General features: G+C 43.5%; 1 protein-coding gene across 2 annotated transcripts in view; it reads right to left on the bottom strand.

The window, feature by feature from the left end:
- Window positions 1-27,480, bottom strand: part of ASAP2 (ArfGAP with SH3 domain, ankyrin repeat and PH domain 2) — a 127,071-nt gene that overhangs the window by 55,760 nt on the left and 43,831 nt on the right. For both annotated transcript variants that reach the window (XM_075269132.1, XM_075269133.1), the window contains exon 3: window positions 11,521-11,666. In XM_075269132.1, the coding sequence (XP_075125233.1) occupies window positions 11,521-11,666 (146 nt within the window). The remainder of the gene's footprint in view (window positions 1-11,520; window positions 11,667-27,480) is intronic.

Genomic DNA, 27,480 nt, shown 5'->3' with positions numbered 1-27,480 from the left:
GCAAAAATAGCCATTGGTCAGCAGAATATAGTCAAGGAGGGATTCTGTAATGAGGGTTGTAACATAATAAGAGGCATGATTTTTGTGAAGGGGGGCAAGAAGTGATGCTGACAGTCATGAGAAGTAGCACAGAGGCTCAAGTGGAGTTATTGCACCAGGACCCGTGAACTTTTAGTTATGCTCTTGCAAAACCAAGCTTTTGGCCATTTTACAGAAATGAAGAGGAAAACTGGGAATCAGTAAAAGTGTACCAAACACACCACCCCTGATCTACACTGGTGCTCCAGTGGTTGCCAGCGCGGACCGGACCTGCTGCTTCAGCGTTTTTTTCTGGCGGAAGTTCCCGGAACGCCTAGCTGCTGAGGCCAATCAGTGGCCTAAGGAAAGAGACATGGGACTTCACAATGTGGTACACCGTAGCAGCAGGACCAGACAGCACTGGGAGATATTGTGGTTGGGCGAGAATGTGTTTTTTTTGCTAACCATTCCAGGCCATAATATTTCTAAAAAAAAATAAAATAAAATTAAAAATAATAATTATCCTGTTCAACCTCTCCAAGCCTGTATGAAATGCCATTTGCAGTATTATAGTGTAAATTATAAAGCAAATAAACCTCACCCCTCTACATAAAGGAATCTATCACCATGAGTAGAAGTTGTCAGACTCCAGGCCCCTCGTGACTAGGCTGTCAAGATTTGCTAAGCGATTGTCTTCGGAAATATTTCTCACATGTGAAAGTGACCTTCAAGTAACGTGCAAGAATTTCATACCCCAGTGAATGTATATACTTTATATAGAAAGTGCAATAATATTTTTATTCTACTGCGCCTAGTGGCCCTCGCCTGAATATGGGTCATCTCCATGCAAGGAGAAAAACATGGTCTAAAATGGCCAAAACTAAGTGGGCACCCCGATAACCAGTGGGTTCAGACACTTTTCAGCCACAATCACGGCCAATAGGTTTAGAAATAAACAAGAACTCTGCAATTCGTCATATATAACCCAGCAACTAGAGTCGAACTGGCCCACCAGAGTAACAGATGATCCTCCAGTGGGCCCAGGCCCAAGCATAATACTGGTTTAACAGAAGACCCCTCGCAATTTGAAGGACATTAAGGACTTTTCCTAGTGGATGCTGCCAGAAAATTTTTATCTGATGAGCCCAAGGAATCTCAGTCCGGCACGGTCAATATGGCAAGGTCACAGGATGCCTCCATTCCAGCAATGCAGTTTAGTCAGGGCCTAATAGGTTCTAGTACAAGGCAGATACTATTGGGCCCTCAGATGACATGGCAACCCATATCATGGAAACACTTGGCCTTGTGGCTACCCCTTCACTCACATAGCTGTCTGAGCTGTAAAGCAATAATGGCCTGCCACCCAAGCATAAGAGACTGGTTGCAGGGTGTCCTACTGCTGGGATGACTAGCTATTACCTATGGGGAAGCCTGCAAGAAAATGCCCAATTCCTTGCAACCATCTTCCTTGTAATGGAAGGACACGCTGGTTACTAGGGAGGGTCCTAAACCAGCAACTTTCCATGGAAATCCCTGAATATACATTGTCTACCAATAAGTATTTGGCCACCTGTGGTAGAATAGAAAAACAACATTTCTTCATATATAATAGTTAGTAGAACCCAGCAGATGCTTCCTTAGGGTGCATTCACACTTCGGATATGCTGACTGATTCTGAACGTTAAAACACGTTCAGAATCAACGCGTATAAAGATGATCCCATTCATTTCAATGGGAGCCGGCATACATGCGCTCCCCATAGAAATGAATGGGCTGCTTTTTTCTCTATGGGCCCCTTCACACGGTGTAAGCGCTCGGCTCATTCTGAGACGTACACGCGAGCGCTTCTAAACACTACCCACTCACTTCAATGGGAGCGCTCGTAGAGAAAAAAGCAGCCCATTAATTTCAATCTGCTTTATACATGCTGATTCTGAACATGTTTTAACGTTCAGAATCAGTTAGCGTATCCGAAGTGTGAATGCACCCCTACGGATGGTATTGAGCGACACAATACTCCTGGATGCCTGGTGACACTCCTGGTGTATGTGAGCCACCGGTTGGGTGCGGTTTCTCTGGTCAGCACTCGTCGGTCTCTATCTCCCAGTTTCGGGGATCTGCCGACTTGGGGCACATTCTAACAATCACCGTTCACCTTCCACTCCGTAATCCCATAGGCCACTGTGGATTTTGGGTAATTCAGTTCACTTGCTATGTCCCTTAAGGATCGACCATTTCTGTGGTACCCCACAATTACCCCTTTCTCAAAATCAGACATCTCTGCACTTTGTGGCATCTTGCATGTGACTAATGCCAATGCTGTTTCCTATTTAATGGCAGAAGGCGTGACGTACATCACGAGCGCAGATATCTTCATTTCCATGGGTGTCCAAATACTTATTGGTAGACAGTGGATTACTGTAAGTGTTATATGTACAGGCGCACGCTTTTCTTCAGGAGACATTTCGGCCCATGTAAAAGGGGGTTTCATCATTATAATTTTATACGTTGTGATCTATACGTTCAACCAGAGGGGGCGCAGTATGCCAAGCCCAAAGATTTTAGTTGCAAGGCCTATGACATATACAGATTATAGGATTCTAATAAATATTGTAGAAAGAAAAATGTCACAATAGTCACTAGTCGCTACACGGCTGAAACCATACTACAACACAAAGCCTCTGCAATATGTAGGATCTACCGATCCCTCCTAGATACAGGTCAGAAGATGGGTAAGAGGGTTAAAATGTCTGGCCAAATAATGACTCGGTCCGCCCTACTTTACTACTTACAGATAATAAGTTGGACCTGTAGCGTAGCTGAAGGCAAGAGCCTCCTATAGGCACCAGCCTATACTGCCTCGTGAGAATTTTGGCAGCAGATTTTCTGAGCTGTGCAGCCTAACGGGCTACTGAATATTTCATCACACTGGGGAGATGTACTAAGAAATGGAATATTAAGAAATTGTAGAAGTGTAGTGAGAGGCTTTAGGTCTCCAGATGCCCCATCCTTACAGACACAAATATAGTGATGGATAAAGGACTGGGAAGATTTACCATCTCTTCAAATACAGCACTTTTTAAAAAATAAAAATAAAAACCACAACAAAATATTAGGAATTTGTGTATTTTATACTGATGAAGGGTCCGACACACAAAAAAAGAGATATACAATTTATATGTGGATTTGTCAATGGACAAGAGATGAACATTTATCACAAACCAAGACCCCATACCTTGTGTCTGAAAAGTCAACTTAACCCCTTAAAGACGCGGCCTACCAAGGCCTTCAGAACATTCATTCTGCATCCTGAGAAGGCATAACCCTTTACTGTAAATGCAGCACATTGGATTTTGTTTTTTGCAGGACGAGATACATTTTTCAAGGGCATCATTTTTGCTTTTACACCATTTGCACAGTGTCAATTTTTATATTTTTGCACAGCTAAATAGGATGAATAACACAACAAGTTCAACCTCATTTTTATGTACTTTATTTCACTTTTGAATGTTTTAGTTTTCTAAGGGTCTTCATTGTATAATTTTCTGATCACTTTGATAATACACTACAATATTGGTCCATGGTTTTGAGACATAGAGCCAATTTCCATGACATTGTGTGTATGTATAACAGACCCAAGGTAGTTCATCCTGCAAGTCCGCACAGTTCATGTAGATGAAATAGCAGCGGGCACCATTTCAGTTCATGTTGCAAGGACCACCATGGACCCTTTGGTCAACAGGGCTGGTCAAAATCAGGCACCAATCTGATATTGGTGGCCTAGCCTATGAATAGACTATTAATATAGTTCCATAAAACCCCTTTAAGGGCCCATGCACACTACCGTGATTACCATGGTTCTCAGTGCGGGCCGACAGTCCATACTGCAAAACTCAGGACAGGTCCTACTTCTGTCCACTTTTGCAGGTATGCTTCCTGGGCCGATTGAATGGGGCCGCATAAACACCACCGATGCAGAGACGACACAGATGATGTCAGTATGTTGCCCATGCTGTTCAGTCACGTCCGGCATCACGCACCAGGTTATGTGAATGATGCCTAAGGCCCTATGTTGTGGAAACGCAACTTTTTTGGTTGCATATTTTTTCTGCGTTTTTTTTTTTTTTTTTTGAACCAAGGCCAAGGGTGGCTACAAGAAGAATGGGGAATATATTAGAAGCTCTTATACTTCTACCTAATGCTCCATCCGCTCTTGGCTTGGGCTCATAAAAAAAACAGAAAAATCTGCAACAAAAAAGCTGCATTTCCAGAGCGTGGGGTCTTCTCTTAATCTCCAAGCAGCAGAACATTATGACTATTGAGTGATGGACGGGCCATATTGGGTGACACTTGCATTAAGCAGTACAGTATGTGACATTACAAGGACAAGACGTAACCGTCCCATTCAATCCACTTTCTATTGAATTCCGTTCTGACAACTGAATGAAATGATTTTTAGCAGAGAATAGGAATACTTAGAGAGCGCGCCTGCTGCCTGTAAACTCCGGAGCCATTTATCTACTCCAAGGAAGCAATAAGAGCAAAATGACTTTCCTCCACATTGACTGTAGAAGGAAAATTACATTTACATGAAAAAGCAACCACTTACTGATAAAGGACTGTGAATAGGAAGCGCACGACTGCTGCCGTCAATGCAAAAAGTCACCAAATGTGTGACAAGTAACATCGCACAGCCAAAAATGTTTGGCCTTTACAGTGAAATAAGTGAGGATATGTGCTAAAAGAGTGTTATATGGGATTGCTATAGGAGGAGGGTAAAAAAATACTATATGTCCAAGAAGGGAAAACAGAATCCTCAATTTATTGGAACAACCAATATGTATCTACTGGGCTATGTGCAGTACACATAATGCCAGCCATACACATTAGAAGCATGTTGGTGGACGCTGGCAATTTCGGTAAGATCATTCAACCATGTTTGTGTATGGCTGACTGATCGGGGAAGATAGTGATCAGTCACTTAGATCTCAATCGCCTGATCCTTTGGTTCTCAGGGAATAATCTGCTACCAGAGAAGTGTGCAAGTGTATGGGGAAACTTCGCAAGATCGCACTTAGCTGACAACTATCGAATTTGTATGGCCATCTAGAGATCTATTGCAACGTGTATGGGCAAATCTTTGTATGATTCATGGTTGGTGCTGTCAATGTAAATAGTCACCAAAGGTGTGACATGCAACAAGATGCAGTTTTAGGCTACATGCACTCAACCGCATTGGTTCTGCCATCTATAAAAAGCTTCGGTATGTTGCCTGCATTCACAAATGACGCAAAAAGACTGGTATGATTCCCTACACGGGGGATAGTCATGTCCATGGGGCAATAATAAATTGGCTCAAAATGTTTGACTCATAGGGTAAGTTCACACATAGGACCTGCCATGTAAAACGTAGCACAGAAATAATCCTGTCACCTGCAGAAAGATTTCCTATTCCAATTTTCAATGGGAGATTTGAACCGAATCTGGTAAAACATTGGGCAGTTTAGGTCTACCTCCCATTGAAATGAAGGGGAGGTAAAATCTTTGTCCTAAGTTTTGCAATGTACCCTTACAGAAAACTAGCATTAAGGGCAGTCTGGTACATTGGTTACCTGGTTCAAGGTGTGCACAAGTGCCCAGCAGCTATACAGACCACAAATGCCTTATATTCGGCTTTCTATTAGACTATGAAGGACTCTTATCAGGGAACTGTATGTATCCAGTGCAAGCAATGCTCTGTGAGCTAAGGAGCATGTTCACACATTCAAGATCTGATGAGGGTTTAAAAACAGATCCTGTGCCTAAGGCCTCATGCACGTTTTTCATGGCTATCACACTGACCCAACTATAATCTATGGACCCATACATACACTTGTGTATCATCATGGGCCCATGTGAGGGATGTGAGCCCAGGGCCAAACTCAGGTCAGGTCTTATTTCCATCCACCTTGCGGTCCGGGCTCAGTGAAGTAAATGAACGAGTTGGTGCAGGCATGGGTAGCACACGGATATCATCCATCTATTGCCCAACCATGGACCCTGCACATGCATATGAGGCCTAAATCTTTATCAAATCCACTAACCTTCCAAAGCGAATACGGTCTGATCAAAAGCAGTGTGAAAAATGGCGTAGATTTTTGCCATCACTACTAATATCTTCACGAAGTCCGAGCATGCTCACAGAAAACCTGCAGATGACCCCCAATGAATGACAATGGGTTTACTCCTCCTATGAGCCTACGGTATATCTGAAGTACAAATTTAAGACATTTCTTGGAATATTGCTCCGAATTCTCTTGTAACATAACATATATGAAGGATTTACGGTAATTCTGATGTGTGAGCACCGCAAATCTCTCTGCTGTCAGGCGCCCAGAGATCAGTCCTATATTAAATAGGTGTTAAAGACGACTAGAAATCCAATTTAAGCTCTAACTTGTGTTATTCTCTACATAATTCAATTTCATCATTTCTACAGAATATGGATCATTTTCCTCTCGACTACAGTTATGACATCAATTAAATCTCGCCAATCCTTCATTCCTCAGCTTTGTGCCTCTATACAATCTCTGGAGTCCACATTGGGGGCTCTGACGTGTCAGCAGCAGAAGACATGATGGTTTCTTGGCGGCTTCCTGAAGACGTACAAAGCCTTGTTTACCAGAGGTCTGTACAGATGTTTAACAAAGCAGAAAGGATCTGAAACGTAGTCTGTAAATTATCTCATTTCTCATGTGCAGCTTCCAAGGGAATTTGGAGAGCAGTCTCTCGTAACCGCAAAATGACTGATAATTGGCAATCTCGGTAAGAAGCCACCGGCCTCTTCCTGCACCACCAATAGTGATGTGGGCTGAAGACCCTGAACAGCAGAGGGCTGTCACTGAACAGCTGTTTTCTCATAGACTATGCTGAAGAAACCAAAACACAGATTCAGCTCCCGCCGTGGTTAATGCTCCGTCCTTGATCCTAAATCTAATGGCAGCAATATCCCGAAGAACTATGCCACTTATAAAACCAGGCCGCTGATATTCATACACGTGGAACTGGCGCTGGAGGATATGGAGATGTGGTGACCTAGGAGGCGGATATTTATCCGAGCTCGCGTTCAGTAATACTATAACAGAAAATATTTCACATCAGGAAAACCCACAATCTATAGGTTCTAGGTCATGCAGATATCATAAAAGGAGGATCTCCTGCTCTAAAAACCAGAGCGCCATTGAACCATATTGGACTCAGGCTGTCCAATATGGCCACCAGTTACGTCTACATTTCACTATGATGGTAACTGCCCCCTGTAACATTAGCTGGACACAAGAGACCAGACTCTCAAGTTAAAGGCACTGTCAGGACGGAGAATAGCCTTAAGGTTAGCGATACACTGACTTTGGCCACGACTTCCATTATACATACAATTAAAGATCGGCAGGTCACCATGCGACTCCTTCAATAATGCTAGTGAATGGAGTCACGTAGTGAGCTCCGCTGGGGTGCAACTGTGACTTCTACGCAAATGCTACTCAACCTTTTATGACTAGAACTCACGGTCACAGCAGACTAAGGAACGCAATACAATTCTATTCACATCAACGAAGGAGTCGCTAGCCAAATTCGCCGTGTGACGTTAGCCTTAGACTGTGACCACACACTATAGAAAACACAACTTTCATACAACGTGTGGTCACAGCCAAACAGAGGTTATGTTACAAAACGTATATATCCCCTATCCGTAGGATCAATACCTGATCAGTGGTGTTCTGACCACCAAGACTCCCATCGATCCCAAGAACGGAGGTCCTTTACCCCCAATGTGCATTCAGCCTTTGTACTCAACTTTCCCAGAAGCAGATAACCCTATAATTCAGTCAATATAATAACATAAGATGATGATTCAAGATTTCCTTTATTTACGGAGGATTTTTATTTTCGTTGAAAGTGTTGTATAATGTATGTATTACGCCGCGCTCCGGCCTCCATCCCACACACTCCACATTCTGCTTACTCAGGTAAATTTGTAGCTTTTAGCATGGACAAATACACTTCACAACATCAAATGGTTCTCAGACATATTTCAATAAGCGCCCGCTCCCCTCCCGCCTGCTTCACCGCAGGAATCTTGCGCTGGGCAGTCAATCTGAGGTAAATTACTGTTTGCACCTGTCAGTGACTCCCCGGCCTGCCAATTACAACAAACCAAACATGAGCGGCCGGGGATCAGAGGCAACACCACAGGGATGAGGGCTTTATAGCCTGGAAGGCTTTCACCCGGCTGTAACTTGGCCGCAGCTACAACAACACAGACAGGTCTGAACAACATTAACCTTGTAGTGGGGGATTAACATGGCGCAGGTTCACATAGAAACGCAAGGTGCCAACTAAGGTAGGAACACAAAAATTATAAGGTACGTGCGACTTTAATTTTCTTGCATAATGCCACTATCATGGTGTGTAAGAAACAAATCTGGAAATAAATCTCATAGAAAACACAATGTACCAAATGAAAATGCAACCTGTGCTGAACCTTGTCTGGGGAGGATTCAACCATTGTAATTGAAATGCAAAAAGTAAAGCTGCGGCCCCACGTTGCGAGGAAAAAAAATGCATTTTTTTGTTCCAGATTTTGCTGGGGGAGAAGGGGTTCACAAAGTCGGAAACGCAGCATTTTGTGTCCGGTTAAAAAAAACATTGCACATTGTGTGGCCACAGCCATAGAGAGGGCCAGGACTAATCTGTTCAGCCATTCCAAATTTATAAGCCATTTTAATGTTGGTGTAGTGTTTAGGGCAGTAACACTGTGTGGCATACAGTACAAAGAGACCCTGCCCACAGAAATAGCACAGTGCTACCGCCCACTTGACTAGTATACCATAATTTGCACAAATACTAAAAAGGGCTTATATCTTTGGAATAGCTGAACATACTAAACAACACAAAACACGGTACACAAAACGCTCAGGAGGTCATTGGGCTTTTCAGGCCTACTGATCCCTTCTGTAAGATGATCAGACTTCATCATTCCCCATATATACATATATATATTATGTATACATACATGCATATGTATATAACACAGTCACTATCTAGTCATCATTGTTTTCCAGGTTGAGGGCCCATTTTGATACAGAGAGGTCATCAGAATTAGATGGGGGCTCCACCACCTGGTGCTGGAACCTAAATTGGGGATGACAGGCTCCAAAACATTGGACATTCACCAATTATAATGTGATGGCATAGACAAGTGATAGGACACTACTTAATGGGATGAGGTCTTGTGGAGTCTACTTCTGAACAGGTTAGAGGAACGAGGTTTAGGTGGAACAAGATGGACCTGCACAATATACAGCAGGTAGCCTTAAATGGGTTATGCCAGAAGGTGAAAATGGGGGGGGGGGGGTCCTATTCCCCTGCTGTGCATTCAATTTGACTGTAGCCCAGTGGAATATGAGCGCGACTTGTGGTTGACTACACTCCCAATTAAGTGGGGGCACCAGAGATAGCAATGTCCACCACAAGTAACACCCACATTCAGCCTGGTCAAATAGATAGATAGAGAGATAGAGAGATAGAGAGATAGAGAGATAGAGAGATAGAGAGATAGAGAGATAGAGAGATAGAGAGATAGAGAGATAGAGAGATAGAGAGATAGAGAGATAGAGAGATAGAGAGATAGAGAGATAGAGAGATAGAGAGATAGATAGATAGATAGATAGATAGATAGATAGATAGGACGCATTGTATCTTAATTGAAAATTAAAAGCAATAACAAGATCTACTCTCATATTCTAGAATTTCTTCAGCAGTCTTCATTTCAGGCTTTTTTTCCCCCAGATTCCCAGTGTGATTTCCGCACATGAAATGAAATATCCCACTTCCAGCCATTCGTTATATTTGTGAATGCTTTACGAGCTGAATGGGATAAAGGGAAGCCGCAGTCGAGCGATCACATGCCGTGTTATTTCAGCGAACCCTGCCGAGCGCCAGTCTACACATTTACAAGCAGCGCACATGTCAAGTGAATGAGAGCCATGCTGTCCATGTTCATTATTGTAACCAGCATCCCTCCGCTTTATTAACGTGTGTGTAAAGAGTAAGCAGTGGGACGTGTTCTCTGTACTGGCACAATTCCAGCAGGCGTGACACTCAGAAGCAGACATCTGTACGCTGCTATATGTATCACAGCAGGAGGCCGCATACAGCCACAAAACTGCTCATCCACTTCTAATATCCTTGCATCTTTTAAGAATTTATGTTGCGGAATTCACTGTGAAATTCTACAAAAAAGAAGCAGTTTCCGAAATCCCATGAACAGAGCAAAGCCATGTTCAGATGTCAATGATTTTCAGGTTAATCTTTTTGTAGAATGCTTGTAAATGAAATGGGTGAAATCCAATGTCAACATCATGTAGCACCTGTGGATGTCGCTGAAGATTTTGGTGCAGATTTTCAGGCCAGTTTCACAGCATGCTGTATGAGTATTTATCCCAAGACTAGATCAAGATTTTGATTCTTTTTTTTTTTTTTTTTTTTTTTTTTTATAAAGGGACACCATAAAAAACATGTGAGTGGGTCGCTGGAGAGCACTATCCTGAGTATGGGAGCTACTGGAGAGCATTCTACTGTGTGTGGAGGCCCATTGGAGCGCCTTAGCAACACCTCCATCTTCTTCCGGAACGCCCTCTCCCTGTGTCTTCCGTCCTGGGTTTCAATCTTCTAGGCCTTCGGCAGAGCAGACTGTGCATGCCCGGGCAACAACAAAATGGCTGCTTACACCAGCTTACTGTATACGCGGCCATTTTCTTGTGGCCCGGGCATGCGCAGTCGGCTCTGCCCAAGGCCTAGAGGATTGAAAGCCAGGACAGAAGAAGACACAGAGAGAGGGAATTCCAGAAGAATATGGAGGCGTTGCTGGAGAGCTCTCTCACAGCATTGGGTATGCCCTCAGTGCTGTTTGACCGCCGGGACCCACCCCCAGTGCTGCGAGAGAACTCATTTGCATACCAAAGAAAGCCGGGATTTCTACTGAACGGCGGCGTGGAGAAGACATCTAAAGGTAGGAGAAGAATAGCATTTCTTAAGGCTATTCCTATGTGTTAGGGAGAAAAAAAAGGGTATCAAATGATAGGATCCCTTTAAAGGCACACCATAAAAAACATGTGAGTGGGCCGCTGGAGAGCACTATCCTAAGTATGTTGGCCGCTGGAGAGCACTATCCTGAGTATCTGGGCCGCTGGAGAGCATTCTACTGTGTGTGGTGGCCCATTGGAGAGCCTTATCCTGTATCTGGGGGCTGCTAGAGGGCTTTATCCTGTGGTGGTGGGTCGAATGGAGAGCATTATCCTGTGAGAGGGCCACTGGTGAGCATTAACCCATGTGGGGAGGTCCATTGGAGAGAATTACATGTGGTGGGCTACCAGGGAGCACCACACCGTGTAATGAAACTGACCAGGAAATAGAGACCAGCAGGGACACATAACACAAAGTGATCAAACACATCTAACTTACCAGATTCTTAAAAAGTGCAGTGAGTTCCTTAGTGAAAACAGAGAATTTCAGGAAGGCTGTTCCTAGATCCGGGTCATCTCTACATACACAGCTACTTCCAAATTTTTCCAGTGCTTGGGTATACTGCTCTTCATTCTCCACGTGGCCTTTAAAAGAGACAAAAAAACAACCATTAAAGTCCGAGCAAACAGGTCCTTATATTGTAGGTAAGAAACTAAATTGAGTGAAGCAAGAAAAGGAAACCATAAGTATATACCTTCTAGTAATATAAATTGTATGCAGCACTTAGTTCTTGGTTATTTCACGGGTGCTTTTATAGGGTCCCAACCCATGATTCAGAGAATAATGAACTAAAGCACTCCAATAGTGAGTTGAAGTAATAACTTCATTGTGAATTCTTAAATTCATATAAAATCCATACAGAGTAAGTGAACATTTTCATCAGACTCAAATATTTTACCAAGGTCGCGTGTGGATAGTGCGTAATCCTCCGCTCCGTTGTGGACAGTATAGGGTAGCGGTGTACACCTCTTGTGGTAGGAGTCTTCCAGAGAAATGAAGTATTACACAGTTGACACAGAGGGTTCGTTTACAGGGAGTTTTTTGGCAGCGGATTATGACGTGGAATCCGCCTCAAAATCCACTGCCATAAAGGGCTCCCATTAAAGTCCCACGTCGCATACTCGCTAGTCTTCGCTGCAGTAAATTCTTCTGTCTTCCGGATTTGTTGCGTCATTGGTGGGCGGGGTTACATAAGCAAAGCCAGCGGCGAGAAGTCGTTGTTTCTATGCTGCTGGCCCTGCGTGTGCGCTGCCGATGCACTAGGCATCGGACGTACAGCCTTCACAATGTAATACAGACCCGGCATCCGCTGTAATAGAGAGGCGGATGCCGGGTAGTGTAGACGCCGGCACAGGTGAAGCCAGCAGCGGCAGGAGTGATGCTGCTATTCCGCTCCTCCAGAAAAACCAATGGGAGGCGGAAAATCTTGAAGCGGATTTTTTGCTCTCCAAAAAACTCAGAGTGAAAATACTCTTAGGCCCATCATTCGGGCCTAATCCGTAGTGGAATACCACGACGGGATGCCGGTGCACTGCCTAGCATCCCGTCACAGCTAGGCGCACAGAATACAAATTCCGCCGTGTGAACATACCCTTATATTAATGGGTCTGAGCATGGACATGTTGGGTCCTCCAGAAAGAGAGACACTCTGTATAAGCACTCTCAGCTGAGGCGATCCCGATTCTATGAACTTAGAAGAAGTCCCTAGAAGGGTAAAACATCCATACCATCTGTTCTAGGTCAAGATCTCAAATGAATGTAGAATTATGGTTGTATGGACAGCACATGAACGCCCTGTAGGCACCGTACTAAAGATCAGAGCGACGTTGTGCAAGTTCTAGGTACTAAAATGCATAGCATCCCATGAAACATTTACTGACATACAGATGGCGTCCAGTCTTCCATTTGTCAGTTTTACAAATTCTCAGAAATTGGTTACTAATGAGAGATAGGACTAGAACTATCTCCGCAATGGAGCAGCGATTCCCATGTGGAAAATACAATTTTTTAATCAGCTGACCCTAACCGATCTGTAGGGCTGCATTGATATGCTGGGTCCTGGCGACAGACTCCCTTTAGATAAATGACAGAAAATGCAATGAAATGCAATAAATAAATAAAAAAATTACAAAAAACTCTAAAAGATCAGTAAACAGCACAGCCTTATTCTTAGAGGGAGACATTATGATGAACGCCGGCACCACATTTGCAGCAAGGTCTCCACATGACTGACAGACAGGATCATAAAACATAATTTGGAATTTATGGCAGAGACAGAAAATCACTTACAATAATGAGAGATGGGAAGAAAAAAAAAAAACACAACATCTTCAATCAAATCTCTGCTCTCAAGATCAGGGGATGACTGAAATAAACAACTTCATCTCCCAGGAGGCAAAAGTGAATATTTCCATCAACTAGATCTTATGTGACTGGAAAGAGACATTTAAGAGATTCATATTCTTGGATACCAAGACCTCCACCTTGTTGGGGACTCTCTTAGTAAATAGGTGGACTCCTACAACAGCACAGGTAACATGGCGGCAGCCGCTAGTCCATCACCTAGGCCTACCAGTAGGTCTTATATAGGAACCATATAGCATTACCACAACTTCTCATCCATATTCACTGCAGTCAGTCCATATAGGTTCGTGACGCTCTATACAAGAGGGGCTCGTGGTACCGCCACAATTAGTCCAAAACCATTTTATCTAATTAACAAATTGGAATTGGTCATTAAAAACAAAGCCCTCAAGCGTAATTGGTAAGGACAGATGGATAATTTCCCGTTGACGTGATCCAGTTCCCGCTCGACAAGGTCAACTGACAGGGTATCAATTTATGATGGGGTTTAGATTAGAGATGGTCTTTAGGCCTCGGTTGTGCCAGGTTTCCCAGTTTCTGCCTGCTGGATGGTTCATCGTAGCCAAAATGCTGAAAAGTGGAAATGTTCACGAGTAAAGCTGCCCATTGATGATAGATGCTTCTCATAGGATTCTGGCCGACAATCTGATGTCTATTGGCGCAGCCAGGAAATAGATTAGACGGGCTGGATACTATCTGCTCTCATTCATCTAAACACATCGGACATCCGAATTGTCAGCCAAATGACTATGTGCTTGGCAGCAGAATGCCAGAGAATCCTACATTTAAAGGAAAAGACAGAACAACATCATAGGACTTGCTGAAAACACATTTATTTAAAAACATTTTTTTAAAAAAATGCTCATTTCAGGGCTGCTTTAAAGAGGACTTTTCACTTCCTGGGGCACATGCGGTGTAATACACCACCAGAAAGCAGATAAAATCAATGAAATCAGTGCACTATCAGCTTTCCCTTTTTGTGCCCCCGGTGAAGAGCTAACGGTGCTGGCACCGTAGGTCTTCACTGTCAGAAGGGCGTTTCTGACAGTCAGTCAGGAACGCCCTTCCTCACAGTAGTGTCTATTGCGCTGTACAGTGAGAGGGGGCGTTCCTTATCACCCAGCAAAGAGGCTGAGCAGTGAGGAACACACCCCCACACACACCCAAAGTACTCACCTATTAGGAGGGGAGCGAGGCGTTCCTTACCACTCTCACAGTACAGCGCATTAGACGCTACTGTGAGGAAGGACGTTCCTGACTGACTGTTAGAAACACCCTTCTGACAGTGAAGAGCTACGGTACCGGCACCGATAGCTCTTCACCAGGTACACAGAACGTGAAAGCCGATAGTGCGCCAATTTCAGCACACTGTTGACTTTCTAGTGGTATATAAAACTGCTGGGTGCCCCAGGAGGTGAAAGGTCCTCTTTAACTAAAAATCCCTACACTAGTCTAAACACCCTCCTCCCTCCTACATTCTAAATAAGATGGTGTATCAAAAATGTATAGTTAGTTATCCCTATCCCTAGGGTGGCCACGTGACCGGCCCAGGGACATTTTCTGATTATCCGGTGACTGTTTCCACATTTCGGAAAACTAATCGTCACTACTACTCCCCCCTCATCCACCCCATTATACTTACCATCCAGGCTTCTTCCAGCAAGACGGCTCCTCCCTCTGTAATGATTCTGATTGTGCACGCCGCCAGTAATTCACTTCTACTGCGCATCCACGCACGAGCAGTAAAGGTGGATCATCACTGCAGAGAAGGAGGAGTACAGGAGCAGTACAGGAGAAGCAGTCTCACCGGAAGAAGCATGGAGGGTAAGTATATAATATGTGTGTCGGGGGTTGGGTTGAGTAGGTAGGGAAGGGCAATATAGCTAGGGAGATAGGGAGGGGGTGTATGGAAGGGGGAGGAAGTTACATAGCAGGGAACAGCAGACCAGAGAAAGCAGGAGAGCGAGGAGAGGTGATTACTAAGAGGTTTTTATTTATTTCTCTTTGGTAGGAGAGAGAAAAACTGTGGGGCAAGTGCAGGGGCACATTAAACAAGGGGCAACATTAAACTGTGGGGATAGCTGGATGAGGGCATTATACTGTGGGTGCACTTGAAAAGGGGACATTATACTGTATGGGGTAACTAAGGAGAAATTATACTGTGTGAAGACTACTAACTGGCCATTATAATTTGTGCAAGTCAGCTATTTTTATGTGGTGGTGATGGTGGACCCACTTATGAAACCTTTGCACTGGGCCCCCCAATGTGTTAAAAAGACCCTGGTCCATTTACATAAGGACACCTTACAGAAACCTTTGGGCAAATAAATGAAAAGGAGCAGAGGAAGACTTCTACATCAGATTTTTCTTCATTTTCAGGTCCTCCGTGGTGGAAAGTCAAAGTAGAACTTGAAGCCTCAAGTAAAAGGGGCTGAACAGCTATAGTCACACACCAGAGTTTCTGCAGCAAGATCCAGGAGGATGCTTATTTTTTCAGCATCCTGCTTCAATCTCTGACACCCATTCAAAACAATGGGATGCAGAATCAGGACAGAACTTTCCACTAACTTTTTGGTAACCTCCACCTGAAAATCAACACCAAATTCTGCCATTGGACCATACTCCTACAGATCTGGTTTGTGGGTTCCACACAACAAATCTGTTGTGCATTACAGTGAAATACATATGAGAGACTTTCGAAAACCAATTCCATATGCAGAGTAATGCAGAAGTCTATGTTGAAAATTGAACACACTGTAATTTTTTACTTCTGAATAAACCCTTTAAATCGGCTGCAGGTCAAAAAGATCATAGATTATATTGTAGAATATATCACCCTATATCCTAAAGGAGCAAAATCCACTATAAACCTGCAGCACAATTTGCCAGTAACTCATTTAAATTCTGCAGCAGACTGTCAAAACACAGCATATGTCCTATTTTTTTACATTTCTCACGGATCCCATCATTAGAATCCCTTTTTTTCTAACCAACACATAGGAACAGCCTTAAAGAAGGCTATTCTTCTCCTACCTTTACCTCTACCTTCCATTTTCCGTCTTTATGCAAATGAGTTCTCTCACAGCACTGGAGGCGGTCCTCAGCAGTCAAACAGCACTGGGGGCGTCCCCAGTGCTGCCAGAGAACTCTCCAGCGCCGCCTCCATCTTCTTCAGGAACTGGCCTCTATGCGTTGTCTTCTGGCCTGGCTTTCAATCTTCTATGTATGCGCAATCGGGTCTGCCAGCAGGCAGTCAACTGCACTTGCGCGCGGCCATTTTCTTGTGGCCACTTACGCGAGCTCTTGTAGTAAGTGGCCACAAAAAAAGGCTGTGCGCAGGTGCAGTCAGCTCTGCTCAAGGCCCGCTGGCAGGGCCGATTGCGTAAGCGTAGAAGATTGAAAGCCAGCCTGGAAGACAACGCTTAGAGGCCAGTTCCTGAAGAGGATGGAGGCAGCGCTGGAGAGTTCTCTCGCAACACTGGGGACGCCCTCAGTGCTGCGAGATAACTAATTTGAATAAAGTCGGAAAACGAAATATCTCCCGAACGGCGGCGCGGAGAAGACATGTAAAGGTAGGAGAAGAATAGCCTTTCTTAAGGCTACTCCTACGTGTTAGTTAGAAAGAAAAAAAAAGGGAATCTAATGATAGAATCCCTTTAAAGATTCAAGTCCAAGAAACATTGGTTTAAAACAGGAGCAAAATGGCCATGAATAATGGACAATTTCGGCAGATTTTTATTTAATTTTTTTTTTTTTTTTTTTTTTTTTTTTTTTTTTTTTTACACACCACCATGTAAATATAACCTTAAACAACCCCAGTTTTGTACACTAAAAGGCTTTCAGAACTGAAAAATAGCTTCCCACATACGCCTCACCCTCCCATGAACCCTCTTAGCCATTTAATGCAGGAACGTTAATGTAATGTGCAGTCGTACTCAATAATCCGGCTTTGATAAAACATTCTACGGATGCCCAAATCTAAAACAAGTCAGTCATCGTGACAGCATCCCTTTAATATTTAAAGAATGCCGCGTAGCTGTGTATGGCGGCGTAGATCGCACATCAGCCGAGCTAAATATGACTAATTTATGCAAGTCCATTAGTCAGGCTGAGAGTCTGGTATTGACATATTCCTGACACATGTAAGTGCATGCATAAATGAAGAGAATTTCAGAGGTAGTAATATCCTTAATGTGAGTAAGCGGCAAGACAAGATTTCTCACGAAACAAACAAAAATATGAACAAAAGAAAAAACTGGTCATAGACATGCCATAAAAGTCATCTGAAAAAGCGGATTTTGTTCCAACAGTCAGCCATTAGTTGTCCGACTTCCTTCAAGCAAAAGCCAGATATCAAAAATTTTCCAAAAAGAAGAATTTGTCCGGCTAGATGGTTCTTCATGTGTCAGCCGTACAGTCAGATGATGGATGGTACATTCATCCTTCATCCGGTTGATCTCATCTGTCTATTGCAGCTTTACTTTTTGATTTATTGGCATATAAAAACACAAAAAAATCCACAATACACCTGGTTCATTGGGGGTTACAAAAATGTGCAACTAAAGGTTTGGTGTACTGCCGAGACCTGTGACGGACCGCGTTCATCATGGCACGTCAGTGCAACGTCTCCCTGCAGCGACAAAGCAAGGGGGCATCAGAAACAGCCCCTGTCTGGGGTCCATTTTTACTCAAAACCAGACAAGCCATCAAGGCTTCATGCACACAGCCAAGTGTGCATTCCAAGGGTGTACCCATACACAACCCCTCTCCGATAACTTATAGGTCCTGCTCTAATACTGGAATAGAACAGAGCTCCAGAATACACATCGGAAGATGATCGGACAACACATTTGGTTGTGTGTATGAAGTCTATGAATCATTTCAGGAGGCAAGAAGTCCATAGACAAGAATAAGAAAATAGGGAGGGGGGAATTTATTAAGACTGGTGGTCCGTATGACCAGTTGTGTCGTTGTTGTTCTGGTCCTGCAACAACACAGAGAAAATGCCAACATGAACCAAGCGATAACCAAATTCCCAGTTGGCATAAGATGTGCTTGAGTTATTAAAAGGCTCCAAGCTCTTAAAAGGAATTGTCCAGGAATTGGACAAACTTGAGAAGATTGGGGGAAGGTATAACATAAAAATATAAAAATTACACTCACCTGTCCCAGTGTCCACCGCCACTGTCCATGCCATGCCTTCATTGCTGGAGAACCAGCACCACACACGATTGCTGAGTCCAATGAGTGGCCTCAGAAGCCACAGGAACAGACCCAGTGACTTATGTGAGTGGCGGGTCCATTCCAGGCACCTCCGATTGGCTGACAGACAGAGACGACGGACACTGAAGCGCTGAGGACAAGTGGGTGCAATTCCTTTTATAGGTCACACTTTCCCCGTTCTCTTCTGGGATTTGTCCAATTGCTGGACAACCCTTCATAAACTACATCAGACCAAGCGAAGATCACTCCGCACAGAGAACTAAATGATCCTGCAGTCTTCCTTCTTTCTTTTCTTCCTTAGCTGCTATGATTCCTAGTATGTTTTTTTCTCAGCTTATGTGTGTCTACTTCTGTAATATATTACTGTGTATTATCCTTTATCTGTATTACCATGCTGCTGTAACACACTAATAGTCCCACCATGGGGAAATTTCAAAGGATTATCTCATCTTATCTTAACTTAATAGCGCAGTCAGTACAAAATCAGGAAAATATATAGATTTCAGCCTTCTGGCATGATTTATAGCAAATCTGTCTGGGTGTGGTGTCCCCACCCCAGCCCGTCTCCACCTCACCCACTTTTGTAATAAATGTGAGCAGGGTGCAAAACTAACAATGTGGCGCAAGAAGGGACAGTGTGCCAAAAATTCACCACATTGAGGCTATATTCACACATACACAGTCAGGTATCCCTTTTTCTTCACGGACCCATTGACTTACAATTGAGTCTGGTCTGTGAAAATGGAACCAAGCTTCCGATATGTCAAGAAGTCAAGCATACTCTATATATTCACTTACCTGTGAATATTATTAGTGTGAATAGAACCCAACACCCATGTACATCATAAAACTGCCGTAGGTGGGTTAGTAAATGTCAACCCACAATTTAAAAAAAAAAAAAGTGATGGTCACAAATTTTTGACGTGCCTCAACTACCGGCTTTGCCCCACCTTATAATAAAGTGCATTTTGGGCTTTCCACACACCCTGAAAGGTATGTATTAAAATAGTAACACTGAAACTTAACACTGTGGGGAATTGGCAGCCCGCAGCCTGAGGCCCTGTTGACACAGGGCAAGAAGGGGCCGATTATGGTATCTACGTCATAATCCGCCCCCTCATAATGGAGTACTTTTTTCCCCATGAGCGGCAACATGAAAAAAAGAAACGAGTTGCCCTTTCTTGATGTGGACTCCGTGGCTGATTCAGCCCCAACGTCCGCCTCGTGACAACACCCTCCGGTGTAGGCCCATTCATTTGAGCTTACTCCAGAGGGGGAAGTCGCAACTGTCGCATTTTGGCCAGAGACTGACGCAGTTTCCCACGTCACTCTCGCGGCCAAAATCTGCCAATCCTCTCCCCTTGTGAATGGGGCCTAAGGGTGTACTCACAAGTTCAGCCAATGTTCTCCGCAGACAGCACATTGTCCGATTGATTTTTTTTGGACCTTTTTTTTGTCTGTAAAGTGGTTGCAACGTACGTGTGAATAAGACTTGCTCAGTTCCTTTCAAGAAAGCAATAATTCTACTCCAACTATGTTCCCTTGAAGGAAACCCAGCAATCCCCAACAAGTCAGTTTAGATATACACCATATTATTACACAAAAGATAAGAATGATGTAAAAAGTCAATATGGATAGAAAATAGAAATCAAAACGTGGCTTCAGAGAATAAATCACAAGTCTACCCATTTTGTCGTCAGTCCTAAGCCGCATGCCAATTATTTTAATATGTTTTACAGGGCTTTTCCTTCATAAATAGCCGACAGCCATGGTCAGAAGCAGCAAATCTCCCCAAACCCATTTAAAAAAATAAAAAAAAATCTACGGATTGAATTTCTATAATAGTAAATAATAAATGATACATTTAATTATATACAGTAATAATAATTGTGTAATTTATAATTAAAAATAATTAATCCTTTTACTTAAACACCAGAATCAGTAACATTTTTCAACTCCAACTCTGACTCCATAACCCTGATTCTGATACAGAGTTCCAAATCTCCCGGGTAGACGCAGGGTGATGTCACATTTGCAGCCATCTTTGCATCAACTGCATGTGGCCCAAATCCCTACAACCCAAAGTGGGCTCATGGTTTTGCAGTGTTGCTGATGAAAAATAAGGCGGTTCCTTGCCATCTTCCGACTTATTAGCAAGTGTCGTGTGGCCGGCAGTTTCGTTTGAACCCTTCAGACCCCATTATAATGATCAGAGGCCCAGGAGAGGTGATCAAATGTAATAAACAGTGTTACTCACCTCTCTTGAGCTCCGGGCGTAACACTCTGCTGTCTCCGGACTGACATCAGGAACCACTGAGGCCTGTGACTGGGCTTTGGTGGGTCACGTGGTGTTCTGACACATAGATGCAAGTGTTATGATATTGCAGACCTATGAGACTGCTGCCTCAGTGGTCCCGAACATCAGTCCGGAGACAGTAGAGAGAGATAGACTGGAGCCCAAGAGAGGTGAGTAACACTGTTTATTACATTTGATCACCTCCCTTGGGCCTCTGATCATTATACTGGGGTCTGAGATGTCCAAATGAAACTGCTGGCTACACAACACCTGCTAATAAGTTATCAAAGTAAAATGCCCCGCTTAATTGAGATTATAATTCATAAAGGAAATCAGATAGGAGATCAAAGTTTATCTAGTCCTAGTGTCTTAAGGGTGAACTGTAGGTCTCTCCCGGCTTCGGGCCCCAACCACAACAGCATTCGACACTTCTAGTTAAGTACGTGCTGCCAAGCTCCACCTAGTGGTGACAGAAGGCAGGCAGAATTTTATTACCTTACTTTGTCTATACTGTAAATTTGGAACTGTATTAGGAAAACTGAGTTCTTCCTGCTATAAATATGTATTAAGAAGTAGGTCAGAATATAAATGACGGACCTAAAAACGACAAGGAGTTAAAAGGCGGCGATTTCCATTAGTATACGAGTAACACAGCTTATTAGTGTCTGGCTTCTTCTAGAGCTCATACACAAGAGGAGGATTCCAAAGTGTAATATGCCATAAATCCTTATTATAGTGGTGCACGCTGAGCTAATGCACTTCCCTTGCAGCCCACTCACGGCCATGACATTGGTATTTATGTCACCGGCCTCACTTTTACCAATTACGATGAATCACCATCTGCATTTGGAGCAGTTTTAATAAGACTAATAAGAGAAAATAAGCAATTGTTTTATGCAATTGAGCCGCTGCTACAGGGCCCAGTGGTTATGTATGTTAATATGTGCGGGGCGCAGAGCTGATAGTGTTCAGTAATAGCAGGCAAGGAGGAGAGCAGGCATTTTAATGAGGCAATTATCCGGGGCAGCTGACGATCCTTGGCATGAGGGCACAATACGAAAAGCGGGTAAGTGCTGGCAGTAAAATGCACGAATGTCAGTGCTATGAAATGACATGAGGATGCTGTCTGGAGAGTGCACCTGTGAGATGTATAATGTTAGGAGGCGTCATGGAGCTGACGCGCGTTCATTAGAATTAAGTGAACGTTATTGAAAGAGGTTGGGAGAGGAGCGGTGCGGGCACCGAGATGCCTGCAGCCGCAGATAATGACAGATTAGAAGTGAACTGTCTAGACAGCGAGGGGCAGAACCCCGTGTCTCCTATCCGAGAATACATTTTACCGGAGAAGTCTACAGTGTAATATAGAACATTATCTAATGTAATGGCCAAGTACTAACAAATGCTATGGACAGAGCAGGGAACCCTCAAGCATCCAGGAGCCAACATATCATTTATAGACATAAGGGGAAGAAAACATAAAAAAATTAGAACAAAATAGAAAAATTGTTAACGAGAACCTGCCACCATAAAATTCTGTCCAGTCTACTGGAGAAGATCCATATATAGTTTTGTGGGCAAGGATTCAGTATACAGATATAGCACTGTTTAACTTGACTTTCTGTAGCGTGATAAGACGGCAAAAGCCACTGAAATCCCATTTAAAGAGTGCCACAGTGTTAACGCGTTATGAGTCATGTCAATTTTTGCTAGATCTGTAAGTAGTAGCTTATCGTTTGCAATCCTATGACTTGTGAGTCCAGTAGGTGGTCCTACTGAATCACTGACAGCATATGTACCCTCAAATTTCTCCACAATACTGCATCACCCTACAGTTCTTCCTTATCTGTCTACCACCCTACCCATGCTCTCCGTTCAGTCAATGACCTAAGAATATAAGAACTTTCCATTCCAGTTTCCAAGTCCTTCTCCTGAGATGCAACAGTTTTCCAGAATGCGCTACCCTGGACAAGAAATATCAACACCCAATCTCCACTCCTTCGAGCTCAAACATATTATTTGTATAGTGTACCACCCAACCTGACAAGTTTCCGTTAATATAAATAAATAATAAGGGAGCAGGCCCACAAATTTTATTTTCTGACCCATTAGAAAAAAATTAAAAAAAACCTTCTTAGCAACAGCTGTCGCTGAGTTATCTACTCCCTTTTGATCCTCAGCTGTGCCACACCGTATCATATGTGCGAGCAGGAAGTTCGTTTTTCCACTGATGCCTACTTGAGAGTCTTGTAAAGAATGGAGACACTGAAACCCTGTCCATACGACATTCTTTGCCAGTTGGAGTCAGAGTATCAGTCACGTGATGCAACAGAGGACCAAAAGGGAATTAACGACTCACAAAGCAAGATTAGCTTCTCTACAATTTACATCATGTATAATGTGTCAATGACCTGTTTTTTTTTGTGGGGGTGCCATATTAGATCGTTAATAATAATAGTGTAACACAAAATAGGGGCAACACAGTGGCTCAGTGGTTAGCACTGCAGCCTTGCAGTCCTGGAGTTCGAATCCCGCCAGGAACAACATCTGCAAGGAGTTTGTATGTTCTCCCCATGTTTGCGTGGATTTCTATAAAGACATACTGATGGGATATAAAAAAAAAAAAAGGGGCACAATCTACATTTAAAAAATAAATAATAATAATAATAATAATAATAATAACAACAACAACAACACATAGATTTTTTAAAAAAAATCAGAAGTGCGAAACAGCCCAATACGGCTGCAATGTATCACACCCAGGCCAAATTATCCCATAAATAACCAACTAGTGTAAGACCCAATTGCTGAGGTTGCTCCAAGTAGTCTATGGCAAGCTCCATCCTACACAGATGGCTTAGAAACCCAACAAACCATAGACATACATGAAGATGTACAAGAGGAACCTGACAACAAGGGCAATAGCATATCACTGCCAGCTAAAGGGTTGCACAGAGAAGCTCCATCATTTCCTTGCTCCTCCATGAATGTAAATGTGTATGGGGACTGCAAACTTTGTTTTTGGCTGACATCACATACGAGCTATACAGCACAAAATGTAATAGAAAGAGGAAGTGCTGTCAAGGACTGGGTGAAACAGCGTTCAATATACCATAAGGAAATATTTGTTGGACATACAGTAATATATTTTCACTAGACTATGCTTTCGGGTGGGGGAGTATTGGTTCTCCTTGTGAAGACCAGCTGGTGTCAGGAGTTTTACACAAAACAAAAATAATGCTCCTTGGAGAGGGCTGTAGTTAGGTTTTATCTACACACAAGGCAAATGTTCAGTTCATCAGTCTTACTACCAAAATACGGAAAACAGTGTTATCAGCGCCTGTCTGACAACCGGCACCAAGGGCATGTGCCCCAGTTGAGCCCCACAGCCTCTTCCAAGAGTTGAACATCAGGGGTCCCGGCTGTCCGACCCCCTCCCCTCCACCAACCACATATGGGGGTCTAAGCATGGTTCAACAAGGAAGTTCTGAAAACCCCTTTAAGATACTATAAACTCTCCTCTTTTGGAAGAGAACCAATTTCTAGACCTTTTTCCATGGATCATTGCCTCTTTATACTAGCTGAACCTCGCATGGAAAACCAATGGCCACCCTGTGCTGGATCTAAGGTATCTCATCCAACCAACCAGTGCCGTACTAAAAGCCCTAGCCACGTTTTCCATGGAATCTGTCATCAGGTGTGATGCCCTAAACCCCAACAATATACAGATATACTGGTTTAGGGCCCCCAAGCCTGATGACCGCTTCCCATTAACGGGACCTACGTAGCTTTCCGCCTTCTATTTAGAATTTCCATACAATTCTACAGGATGGAGTCTGCAGTTTTTACGTTCCATATGGAAATACCCTAAAGGTCTTCATACAAGACTTGTAAGATGGTTATTTCTTTCCCAATGGAGTTATGCAAGAAAACTGACTTAATAGAGCTAATAAATCTCCCCAATTGAGTGGAAGTGAATGATCCTCCAGGGTCCCGTAGGATTTTTATAACGGTATAGGGACTATACAATGCTATAATGACTGTCGATACCGAAGTCTCCATTACATAAATAGGAGACGTACGATATCAGACTACTAACAAGCGGCATCGCCGTGTAGTTCGTCAGTAAATGACAATGATTGAGACAGAACAGATGGACAAATTTACTTAAGGACTTCTCATTTGCTATGGATTACAGTAGCTATACTTCTATTAAATCAGGGCCAAGAAATCCCGGGAGCCAGGTAGGCCAATTATATGGAATATACATTATACTACGGACCTACTTTCTCCAGCTTTGCAGAAATGTATGGAAACATCCATTATGTGACAGAGTTCGGGGGATATTGTCACTCCTTAGGGAGAGACCACCATGTAGGTGTGTGGAGACTTGTTAAGCCTTTAGCACTCCACTTTGCAAGGAACTATGGGAAGAATATGCAAATCTGCCTTCCATGATGTAACCAGATCGAAACAGCTGTCCTCGATTGAGAGACTATACCTGGTATTAATCCCAGCGTCATTGCTAAACAAAGGCCTCTTGGAAGGTCGGGCATGAGGCTAAAGGGAGCAGCCATTATTGGGTTATTTCACTGGAATCCTGTCTTAAGACAGGCTTGCACATTCCAGTGAGTGCCCTCTATTGGTTTGCAACAATGAGGCAGCAACTGTCTTCCTAATTACATCATGGAAGGCAGATTTGCATATTCTTCCCATAGTTCCTTGCAAAGTGGAGTGCTAAAGGCTTAACAAGTCTCCACACACCTACATGGTGGTCTCTCCCTAAGGAGTGACAATATCCCCCGAACCCTGTCTAAGCCTCTCACCTCTACCAGGTTATAGTCCTCTCTACATCGGGCTGATGAGATCCAACCAGATCGAAACAGCTGTCCTCGATTGAGAGACTATACCTGGTATTAATCCCAGCGTCATTGCTAAACAAAGGCCTCTTGGAAGGTCGGGCATGAGGCTAAAGGGAGCAGCCATTATTGGGTTATTTCACTGGAATCCTGTCTTAAGACAGGCTTGCACATTTCAGTGAGCGCCCTCTATTGGTTTGCAACAATGAGGCAGCAACTGTCTTCCTAATTACATCATGGAAGGCAGATTTGCATATTCTTCCCATAGTTTTTATGTGACAGAGGAAAACCAGATCCAGAAGTCTAGTCTAATTTTTTCCAGCCACGGCTTTATTCAATGAAGGGAAAAAATGGCTATAAGAGTGCAAGTGTGATTTTCTTTAAAAAATTTCCTACAGCGATATTATTACAAAAATAAATATATTTCTAAAATAAATATCTTAATAGTAATATATAAAATCGCAGAATTCTCCTCTTGGGTAAAGTCTTATTACACTAATTCAATATATTTTTCAGTCACCCAGGTCTTGCATATGGCTTTGAGGTGACAATGACGACTGGCAGCTGATAAAGTAACCACAGAGGCTATACAGGGTTTGTACGAGGTCTCATTCTTCTTCTCCTAACTTTAGATGTCTACTCCGGGCTGCCGTTCAGTATAAATCCCGGTTTTCTTCGGTATGCAAATGAGTTTTCTCGCAGCACTGGGGGCGTCCCTAATGCTGCGAGAAAACGCTCCAGCGCTACCTCCATCTTCTTCAGGGACGGGTCTTCTCCGCGTCTTCTTCCGGCGGTGGCTTCAAACTTCTAGGCCACGGGCCTAGGGCGCTTGCCTGCCGGCCACAAGAAAACGGCCGCTTACAATACTGTGCAAGCGGCTATTTTCTTGTGGCCGGCGGGCATGCACTGTCGGCTTTGCCCTAGGACTAAAGCCTAGAAGTTTGAAGCCACCACCGGAAGAAGACACAGGGAGAGGCCGTTCCTGAAGAAGATGGAGGCGGCGCTGGAGACGTCTTTCGCAGCATTCAAGATGCCCCCAGTGCTACAAGAGAACTCATTCGCATACCGAAGAAAACCTGGATTTCTACTGAACGGTGGCGCAGAGAAGACATCTAAAGGTAGGAGACTTTGTTAAGGCTATTCTTACGTGTTAGGGACAAAAAAAATGACTTTTAATGATAGGATCCCTTTAAATAGAACAGTGTCCGTGGTTGAACATTTGCTTTAAAGGGGCTGACAAGTTCAATGTGTCTCAGCTTCTACGTACTGTACTGACATAGAGGAAACGCTCACTCTGGCCAATAGTTGGCTGAAGCTGTAACCTGCGTCAAGCAGTGATTGTGTGAGCATTTACCTCCTGTGTGTCAGATAGGACCAGGAAGGGGGAGAAAATAGCCAACAGCAGGAACTCCATCAGTGCCTAAATGCAGTAACAGGGGACTAGAGAACTATTTTTGATTATTTTCAACCCATTGTGAGCTGTTTTGGTTTTATTTTTTGCTTCTGAACAGCCCCTTCGCATCTGTTAATAGGCTCTGCTCCACAGCTGGATTTTTTACTGTAGCCTCTGCCATTCCTGAGCAACAAGTGCAGGTAGTTTTGTTACCTGATGTGCTATTTAAGCTGTGTAACATTAGAAGGGCGGGGTCAGACAGGGGG

Source organism: Leptodactylus fuscus, chromosome 3, assembly GCF_031893055.1.
Source record: "Leptodactylus fuscus isolate aLepFus1 chromosome 3, aLepFus1.hap2, whole genome shotgun sequence".
NCBI lineage: Eukaryota > Metazoa > Chordata > Amphibia > Anura > Leptodactylidae > Leptodactylus > Leptodactylus fuscus.
Note: the sequence above shows the minus strand (reverse complement) of the source record. Positions and strands in the feature narration are given on the sequence as shown.